The sequence below is a fragment of the Antrostomus carolinensis genome, unplaced genomic scaffold, assembly GCF_000700745.2.
Source record: "Antrostomus carolinensis isolate BGI_N321 unplaced genomic scaffold, ASM70074v2 scaffold11921, whole genome shotgun sequence".
Classification (NCBI taxonomy): domain Eukaryota; kingdom Metazoa; phylum Chordata; class Aves; order Caprimulgiformes; family Caprimulgidae; genus Antrostomus; species Antrostomus carolinensis.
In genome coordinates, this window is record NW_010293526.1 from 12546 (window position 1) to 23315 (window position 10770).

Genomic DNA, 10770 nt, shown 5'->3' on the forward strand with positions numbered 1-10770 from the left:
CCTGGGCCACTGGCATGTGTGTGGAGTGGTCCAGGTGAGGCTTGTCAGGGCCATTAAGTCCTGTTGGTGTCCTCAAGGCCCTGGCAGCTTCTAGGTGGAGTCAGGAAGTAAAAGCAGGAAGGTTGAGTTTTGGCCATGAATTATCAGAATAATAGTAGGAAGAGGAGTGATTCTTCCAGAGAAGTTGAGGACCTCATTAAAACTCCATGGATAAGGGCTGTCCCATGCCATTTAACCCCTCCTATTGCTTTCAAAATTAAAAGAACAAACTTCACTTTCTGAACCAGCTGAAAGACACTTTACATGATAGCAAATGTTTGAATTTTGCTTCAGGAAAAACCCTGGGGTTTTTTTTTCCTTACAAAATGGCTTCAAAGCAAATATGGAGAAGGGAGAAAACAGACGACTGCTCACAACATCACCACACTCTTGTGCACTGGGTCTACATTTTGGCTGATGTACACTGTGTAAGAATACAAGGTATTCATAGGAGAAATGAATGAGAGCAGTGATTGTCGGAGTGGCTGTGGGGGGGACACATACTAGAATGGTTTGGGTTGGAAGGGACCTTAAAGCTCATCCAGTTCCAACCCCCCTGCCAGCAGCAGGGACACCTTCCACTAGACCAGGTTGCTCAAAGCCTCATCCAACCTGGCCACAAACACTTCCAGGGAGGAGCAGCCACAACTTCCTTGGGCAACCTGTTCCAGTGTCTGACCACCCTCACAGTGAAGAACTTCTTCCTATATTAAGCCATCTACAACTGGTCTATAGGATTATATTAAGCAGTAAAAGTCAATGTCTTTGTCAAGGTTTCAGTTGACAGTTCTCCATGACAATAGACATGAAATTGTTTTGAAGGCACATCAAGAATTTCAGGAATCCTTTATCTTTAAGAAAAAACACATGAAAATGGTTCATTTTCATCCCTCGTTGGTTATATGAGATTAACTTAGATGAAGTCTGATTTTCAGTGGCTAATGTGAAGTGCAAATGCCCAGATGATGGTTAGTATGGGGATTTCATTGATTTTTTCTTCACTTTAGTTGAACTGCCTCATATTTTATTCATTTACACGGCTAGCTTTATAAAATTACAGAGGAATTCATTCCAGGAATTCAGCTTCCCCTCCCAGCATTGACTGTATTCGTAGAGATGTGAGTGAGCAACTGCAGGGAAAGACAGGAGATTCTCCTGAAGCAGCAGTATAAAAAAAGATCACAGAATCACAGAATGTCAGGGATTGGAAGGGACCTCAAAAGATCATCTAGTCCAATCCCCCTGCCAGAGCAGGAACCTAAATGAGATCACACAGGAAGGCATCCAGGCGGGTCTTGAATGTCTCCAGAGATCACCAAGGCATCCAGGCGGGTTTTGAATGTCTCCAAGATCACCAAACGGAGCTTGCCAACATGTTTCTGCCTGTTCCAGCTGGCCATTCAGTGATGGTGCTGTCTGTACTTCCACCCTGCTGCTCCAACAAGGCAGCCCCACTTGTAAGAACATCAGAATAGCTCTACAGCGTGAGACGAGTCAGCCCAGGGGTATCGATTTCTGACAGCAGCCAAAAATAGATATTCAGAGAAAGAGTATCAGAAAGTGGACGAGTCGAGTGTATTATGATCCTTCCCTGTTAAAATTTTTCCAGCTCTGGCAAAGAAAATCCCAGCTGCCTGCCAGAGCTCCCCCTTTCTAGTGTTGTAGGCTATTGGGCACCAGAGAAAAAAAAAAACCATCTCATTTTTGAGGAACACTTATAGATGAGCACTTAGCTCTGGGAGGGGGTTACAGCTGATGACCTCGCCTTAGAAATGAGTGCACCTCTTTATCCTGGCTGAAGATGCTCATACTGCTACAGGAAGCAGGTCCAAAGGGAGATCTTACTTCCCCTCAGGCCTTCAAAAGTTTGAATGAACCTTTGGCACATTTCATCCAGCACTGACAACTCATCAAAAATACTTCATGAAACAAACCCAGTCACTGAGCCCAGATTTTTTTGCAGTTCAAACAGTTGAAATTCCATATTTGCTGAATTTCATGCAGTTCCCTCAAAAGCCTTTGTGACTTCTTGAGGTGTCCCTCTTGGGTCCAGGCAGATGGGCAAGAGATGAATAGCTGGTATTCATCTAGAATAAATATCTAGACTGTCTCATTCCACCACTGCCTTCCCATCTCACCAGCCCTTGGGGAGTCATTTCACCAAATATGGGTATTTATCCTCCTCTTTCCAAACAGAGATCAATCGCTCTCTGGAAGTGCTGATTCCTCTGAGCTGAATATGGAGGAAGCATTATTTCCCTTGTGTTCTGAAAATGGCAATTTTCCCTGCTAAGGAACTTAGTAGCTTAGACCTAGATAAAGAAATTTCACACGTTTGAGGAAGATTTCACCTTATGAGCTGTATTAGATTCTCTATCTCCTGATGTCTTCAGACCAAAATTGGAGTATTATTAGTGTGTTTCACCCTCACAGAAGTCATCTGGCTCAAAATGGGAATAACTGGATAAAATTTCATGTTTAGGCAATCCTCTAAAAATCCCACAAATCCATTAAAATATTTGGTCACTTAATATTCGAAGTACAATGTATGGTTCAACAAGTCTTCAACAGGCAATTTTAAAAACTTTTACCAAAACTAAAATTGTTTATGACTTAAATACCTAAAATTATACTTCAGCTTGTGCTTACAAGAAATAATTGCAATGCTACCTCTGGGACCACTTCCCTTTGGCATTTAAAATTAGTTATGGTGTCTCAAAAGGGAAATTTGGAAATGTGATTTCAGTTCTTCCACTACTTTGCTATCACTTTGACTGAGTTAAATGCAAAGGACTAAGCCACTTTGCATTTATTTCTTACCTTCAAATATCTAACATTTGTGAAGATTGGGGAAGGGGTGCCTGCAATTCTCTTCTGCGTATTCTGCTATCAGTATTCCTGTTATTGGGTGAGTTTCAACCTTCTTGTAGATGGGACATTTTCAGGTACAGAAAAAACACTTGAATTTTTACAAATCTTGAACAGAGATATGTATGTCAGGATGATTTCAAGGTATTTTAGTCTATAAGAGAATTTATATAGGTCCAAGGTATGTTTGTCCCTGCTGATAGATATGCCATGGTAAGATAATGGTTTCTCTAAGAAACCTCTTTCAACTTTGAACAAAGTCCTTTATTTTTGTCTACTTTTCCCCACTTATAAAACCAAAATGACTCTCACCCTTCAAATTGCTTTGAAAACAAAAGATGTAAAGTTCAGAGCTTGTGCTCTCTACTAACGTCAATAATATAAGGAGAGGATTTTCAGAAGTAGTTAAGTGATCTAGAAGCACAGATCTCAAGTCCACAGAACTTCTCATGAGCTGCTTGGTCTCAGATACTCCAAAGTGTATAGAAAACTAAATCCTATAGAAAATCCCACTCTAGCTATTTATACTATTGCCAGAGTAAATTTTCCTTCTCACTCCCAGAGGCTCACAGTTTTCAGATCCTGAAGGATGTCTTTTACTGTGGTATGATATTCATCAAAAACATTACCACAACTAGTTTACTGAAGGCAAAAGGTAATTGTTCTCTGTCTACTCAGTGTAGTTATGTAAATGATAAATGCCTGAACAGAATCAGAAGTTGAATGTAGATGTTTATGTTGGCACAGGCTTTAAAATGATTGTGCATATATGTGCTTAAATGAGAGAAAGATGTCTCTCAAGTTCTACATCCACCTTAAGAAAGATGTTGAATTTCATATTATCCGGGTTCTTATAGTTGACATCATAACTGATAGAGTCCACCTAGTCTAGAGAGTTCATGTCTTGAATAAGAATTGGATTATTCTAATTAAACATCAGGGATTGGACCCATCTCACCGAAATTTAGGTGTTTACATAAGAGCTGATTGCCACATTTGCACAGGTGCCAGTGAAAAGGTAGATGATACAGTTGATAACAAGTCTTCTGCAGCTCTTTTATCATATGTGCTTGTCCCATACAGATGTCTTGGATACCACAGTGTACCTAAAATGCCACAAGGGGCCAATGTTTTGGCAACTTAATCCTTCCTTTCAAGTCAGGAGGGATGCATCTGCCTTCCCTGACTAGGAGATTATCAGGTGCTGATAGGTGATGGGCTCCCTGGGCTGCAGTGGAGACAGAGTCCTCTGGTTGTATTGACTGGGGTGATGGCTCAGCCATCTCACCTACCTGAGACAGTAATCTTGGGCTGAGGCAAAATGTCTCCTTGGATTGAGTTTTTTTGGGATTATTTCTTAACCTCCCTTATAGAACAGTTTCTGTTTTGGAAAGATGCTTCATTTTGCAACACTTTCCCTTGACAGCATATTTGCTAATTCAGGTCATGAGAGTCTACCTGGTCATAAAAACACAAGGCAGGATTCAGTTTCAGGTTAAGGCACCAGATTTAAGCATCGACATATAAACATTTTAATGTAAATTATACATCTGAATTTCTGTCATGAGTGAGGAACAAATCAAGTGTCAAGGTTAAGTCCAGAAGGATACTCAGCTTCTCAGGGACAGCTGAGAAGCTGAGTTAGCTAAAGTTATCACCGACTAGCTGGTCACCTGAATTGCCCTTTAGAGTCCCTTGACTCTATCAACTAGGCACTCAAATAATTTGTTCAGCCATAGCAGTCTGGTACCACTTGAGACATCCTGGTGTGACCTGTCATTTGTCCAGTTTTCATTCCAGAGGAGCACAAGCCCTCCAACATCCCTGCATCAAATGTGACAGCCACCTTCAGATGTCTCAGATACCCTACAACATATCAAGTGACATTTATTAGTGCCTCCCATGGCATTATTAGTGTAGACATTCTGCTACTCTCCTTTTACTGCACAAAGACTCAAAATCCAGCAACTGTGACCATACACTAACGACTTGGAAACTTCCTTGTCATAGCAAAGCCTTAAAATATCTCAGACAAAGACAAAAGTAAAGACAGCACATGAATAGCAGGAGCTGTACTGATGAGAATGCCACAAGATCCCAGATACACGTTAAGGTGGTTGGATATATTCAATTTGTTAGATGAGGTCTGTGTGCTGAATTTTGGCTTTATTGCATGAAAAGGACACAGATCTATGGATATTTATCCAAATCTGTGTCCTAAGGAGAGTGTCTGAAGGCTCATTTCACTCCAGAAGTCTATTTCATGTTTCTTCCCATGTTAAGAAAGGATATTGAGAACTGAGATTTTAACACGTAATCTTTTGATCTAACATTGAATTTTTATTTTCTAAAGAGGACAGTAACTCTGTTGGGCATTAAAATGTGTATAAATTAGGAATTATTCTGTTAAATCTGTGTAATTAGACTGCAACCAACACAAAGGGGTTCAGCTAAATGTACCATGAGAAAACTTTCTCAACATTTTCTCATTTCTCTGGGCACTGTAATAGGAAATATAAAATGAATGTTATGTGATGTCTGGTACGTTATTTTCCACGTCAGATTCTCTCCCCTTCAGAAGGAAAGCTAAGCTCTTGTTACACCTACCTTACAACAGATTTGAGTTGTCTTTGTTACTATTTCTTATCTTGACAGTGAAACCACTGGAATAATAATGGCTGGGGAAAACCAAAGCATAGTGACAGAATTTCTCTTTCAAGGCCTTTCCTCCCAGCTGAGGACAAGGACTGGTCTTTTCATAGTGTTCCTGGTTTTTTATCTCTTCGCAATGGTTGGGAACATCATGATTGTTACAGTGATCAGAACTGATTGCCAGTTGCAGTCACCCATGTACTTCTTCCTTGCCAACCTGTCCTTCTTAGACATCTGCTACATCTCCAGTAACATCCCCCAGATGCTGGTGAACCTCTTGACCGAAAAGAGGACCATCTCCTTCTCTGGATGCGCTGCTCAGCTGTATTTCTCTCTGGCTTTTGGCATGACAGAGTGTGTTCTGCTTGGGGTCATGGCCTATGATCGATACATGGCAATATGTCACCCCTTGCTCTACACCACTGCCATGAACAGGAAGGTTTGCATTCACATGGTCATGGCTTCCTGGACCAGCAGCCTGCTGAGCTCCATGGTCATCAGCAGCCTCACCTTACAGCTACCCTTCTGTGGGCCTGACATCTTGAACCATTACTTCTGCGAAGTGCTAGCAGTGCTGGCCTTGGCCTGCGCTGACACTGCCCTCATGGAGATTGTCATCTTAATCTTCAGCATCCTCATAGTATTCATCCCTTTTCTTCTGATCATCACCTCCTACGCCCGTATCCTTTCCGTCATCTTGAAGATTCAGTCTACACATGTGCAATCCAAGGCTTTCTCCACCTGTGGATCCCACCTGACAGTGGTAACCATATTCTACGGGACAGCTATCTGCGTGTACATGAATCCCAAGGCAAAGCCTCCACAAGACAAGGACAAAGTGGTGGCAGTGTTTTACACCATCGTAGCCCCAATGCTGAACCCCCTGATCTACAGCCTCAGGAACAAGGACATGACGCGTGCCCTGAGGAGGGCAATGAGTAGACCCAAATCCCTGTTTAATTAAAGGCTTTTCAGGAACTGAATTTATTTCTGTGAGTTGAAATAATACCCAAATGTGATTATTTCTCTACCTGCAATAGTCCTAGACTTATTTTTATAGAGAGTGAGATGAAATGATAAATGTGCTAAATTCAACAGCACTTAAACAAAAAGACCTTGCATACAAACAACTTTCTAAATAATGTTTAGGATTTGGCCTAAAACCCAGAAGCTAAATAAAGACATTGGGAATTCAGCCTGCCTCACCCTGGCAATTCATTTAAAATAGAAGAGGAAAATGCATCATGACAAGAAAGAAAAAAAGAAGAAGAAAAAAAAAAGAAAAAAATCATTAAAGAACTATGAGAAAAATTAAGTGCTTTATATAAAGTTTCAAATGTACTTTGCTTCTGGAGGGTTTCATAATTAATTTCAGAGTGTATAAACATTGAAGTTACTTTACAAACACGAGCCGCTACTGTGATTTCTCTTCAGACCTGAAGATTTCTCAATGTCTGTTATGTTGGTTAGCAAACAAAACTGCCATCTTCTCCAATAAAGGGGGCAGTTATTTATATTTATCCCTTGCATCTGCTATGAGTTTTTTCTCAACCCATTTTCCATAACCCACCTTGCTTCCTCTGTAACTGATTTCTTCCCCTCTTAATTTCTACTGCATTTCAGTCCATCTCTGGGTCCTCATGGGCTAAGATCCTTCCATTTTATTTTGTCACGTGGACAACTGATAGTAGATTATTTTGTTTTCTGATTTGAGTAGGGCATAATCAGACATGAATATCAAGAGAGGGGTTTTCTTCCTGGAACTCAAAGACAGGTCTTTAGGTTTTAAGTAACCCAAGCAAGATGAAGAGTATTTCAGACCTCTTGAACTTACTGACAATTAAACTAAGCTTTTTAAAGATGTGCTTTGTACACACAGGTGGTTTTGCTCCCCATCCACCAGCTTTCTCAGTCCTGTACAACTGTGCATCCTCCTTTCTGTGGGGTGGGTTTTTTTGTTACTCAGGGACATCATAGCCAAAATCTGGATGGTGTTGGATGCCACTGTAATTCCAATTTCATATCTGAATTCCTCACTGACTGCAGAGGGAGAACATCTCTCCACAGACTGATCAACCTTCCCTATGCAGACATAGTTTGATGACTCAAGTTCAATGGAACAGCCTAAGCTTAGAGAAACCCACAGAAAGTCTCTCCTCAATGGACTTCAAAGTCTAAATAAACCAATGCTTGAAAAGAAAGCAAGAACAAATCCCTGTGACATTTAAAACATGTACAGCCAAGGCAGCTAAAGCATCTTTAAAGACAAAATCTTGTCTTTCCCCTTTAATTTTGTGGTCCAAACTGTTCTGTTCTAAGAAATATCCTCCAACCTTGTCTCTTTTTCCTTCTGCCTGTCAAATAACCATCACCAGAAGCACCCAAGAAAAGTACCAGGAAAATGAGATCAAGCATATGGAAAGTTATAACAAAACAGGGTGGGACAGAGTCAACTTTTTGATCTCTAAAGATGAGAGTCATCTCACATGCTTTTAAAAATCTGTAGAAAAGTATCTAAGTCTAAGCTAGCTCCCAAGGTTCTGAGATGGTCCACTGGACTTCTTGGACAGTGGGCAAAGAAACTCATCCCATACCATGGTAAGTGTCTAAGAACTAGTGAATTATCTATAAATGAGGGAAGAAGATTCACATTCATGAAGTCAGAGAGCTAAGATGATATCAAGCTAAATTTGGCTTGATATCAAACAGCCGTGCAAGAAGTTCCTTAACCTGGCTGAAGCAGAGGTGAAAAGGCTTCAGAAGGGTATTGAGAGGGCACACCAGTGGAGAGTAGAAGGTGTAGCCCCAGCTGGTTTGCCAGATGCAAGTCTGGAAAGGATACCTCATTGGTTTCCAAACTGCTGGACAGATCTGCTCATTCATAGCCAGCATCAGACTGAGGGAAAGCTGTCCAAATTCTACAGCTGTAATAAAGAAAGGCACACCAAATCCAAACTGCTGCCAGGACGAGACGTTGTCTGACTGATGCCTGTATGAATGGAGACTAAGAAAGAAGTTCTCACCCTAAAATATATATATATATATTTATTTTTTTCCCCAAAAAGATAAGTAATACCCTTGATATGCCTGAAAAATATACTTGAAAAAATGTAAAATACAAATAAGTTGTTGTTTGTGATCTGGTGCTTATTTCTATGTTTCTGCCTCTCCATCTATCTAGGAAAATTGACTCTCAAACACCTTTTTAAAGATAATTCTAAACAATTTCGATTGCCAGAGTTAGGCAGGATGAACTTCAGCTTTTATAGATACAAGTATGCCTGCAACCCACCCCACCCAGCATGACTGAGGTTTACCACCACCCCTGAAAATAACAGTTGTCCCAGAGATACAAATTTGTAATTGTAATTTGGTGACATACATTCGGTTTTTTAATGTTTGCCAACACAAACCAACCAACCTTAACAGGCAGGATTTGTATTGAGCTGGTTTCTTCTGCAAGACAGCAGAAAGTGGGATCCCAGCAGGAAGTGGGATCCCAGCAGAAAGTAAAGGAAGGTTTGGGGTTGGGGTTTTTTTTTGAGTGAGATTGGTAGTTCTTGTCCCTGCCTAAGGAAGATCACAGCAGGGAACAGGGAGATCAGTGCATCCTGACCCTACCTGGAGGCTGAATTGTGGCAAGTGCAATTAGTGAACAAATGTCACTCATCAGCCAGTATCCTACACACCAGAAGTGTGCTTACACCTGTCCTGCTCAGGGAAGGACCAAACTATGGGATAATTCAAGCCCTGGCTCTTTATGCTGCTATCACCAACATCTGGAGGTGGCATCAGCTAAGTCATTCAATCTATTTCCATCACAAATTACACTTCTCCCCTTCCAAAACAAGGACATTCCCCTGGGCACCAACCACCCAGGAGCCATCAGCTTAACAAGCCCTTCTGGGCATCCTGAAGAAGCATCTAATGATCTTGAAACCTTCTTAGAGAGTTCATAGTAAACCTACCTCATTCTTCCTAACAAACCCCTGGGGAACAACTTCACAGACACTAAGGAGAAGGAAACTTTCCTCTTTGTTAAAGGCAAGGAGCACTTCTGAAGCAGTTCAGTTTGCAACAACTACTCCACACCCTGAATTTGGTAGTTGGAGAATTTATGGGTTGGCATACAATCTTTCCAGTCCTCCACTCCATTGGTACAGAAGTTAGCAGTGGAGTGTGAAGGATAAAAGATGTGGGCATCACACCACCAGCAGCTGAGAGAGCAGTTGCCCCTGGCTAACAACTTCTGGTTGGTAGAACTTACTCAGCAGCTTGCAACCAGTGGTTGGGACATCACAAGGGGTCCATCAACAGCCACAGCCATGGCAGATGATGAACCAGATTCGGGGATCATCCAGGGGGTCCAGCCAGAAGCAAAAGGAGATGTGGATGGAGACAAAATACAATGTGCATACATTTGCCCAGCCACAAATCAAGCTATCTACAGCACAGGTCCAAGGTCCATCCAGGAGCCAGATGCAGCCAGACACACCTACAATGCAGCACAGGGAAGGCCTGAAGGTCCCCTAAACTGGGGGATCCTTGTCCATGGGAGGGGGTGCATGTGGTGGGGCAAAAAAGCACCAGGTGAAGTTGATCAGGGCTACTACAACCTCTTGTTGTCCTACATGAACTACACCAGTTTAGAGATGCTAACTGTGCTGGTGGTTCTCAGTTGCTTTCTGCTGCTTGAGGAGCTGTGAGGTGGTCTCCTCCATAGCCAGCTCTATCAGTAAAACCATAGCTTGATCTGCAGTCATCCAAGGCTCATCCTTGACACTTGCCCTCCAGCTCCCTCCCTTGCACATGTCAAAAATAATCCTGTCTGCTGCTGCCTGGCAGCCTTGCATCTCCCTGAGACACGCTGCTGCTTAAAAACAATTCACTTTGATAGGGTATTGAGTAACATTAATGTGCTAAAAATGCTAAATGTTGTGAAAATGTTCTCAGTCGTAGTGAATTCACTTGTTCAGGGAGGCCAACATCTTCGCAGGCTTAGGGGAGCTCATAACTTCTCACTGCAGGCTGGGGAAAGGGGCATTAGCACCTTATTTCTCTTAGAGAACCTCTTGGCATTGAGGTTCTGGTGGTGGATGGTGTGAGCTCCTCAGTGCAACCTGGAGCTCGCCTGTGTGATGGGGAGAACCGAGAAACACCGAGCACAACGCAGGGGTCTGCACCCTGAGGTGCTCTCAGGGGAGTTGTGTG

General features: G+C 42.0%; 1 protein-coding gene across 1 annotated transcript; it reads left to right on the plus strand.

The window, feature by feature from the left end:
* The first annotated feature begins 5581 nt into the window (after positions 1-5581).
* Positions 5582-6523, plus strand: LOC104518551 (olfactory receptor 2D3). The gene has a single exon (XM_010177306.1). It carries the CDS (start codon positions 5582-5584, stop codon positions 6521-6523), a length of 942 nt encoding a protein of 313 aa, XP_010175608.1.
* The last annotated feature ends 4247 nt before the right edge of the window (positions 6524-10770 follow it).

Bases quoted from the DNA above. Each gene is read 5' to 3' on its own strand.
- LOC104518551 (XM_010177306.1), top strand. From the start codon at position 5,582: ATGGCTGGGGAAAACCAAAGCATAGTGACAGAATTTCTCTTTCAAGGC.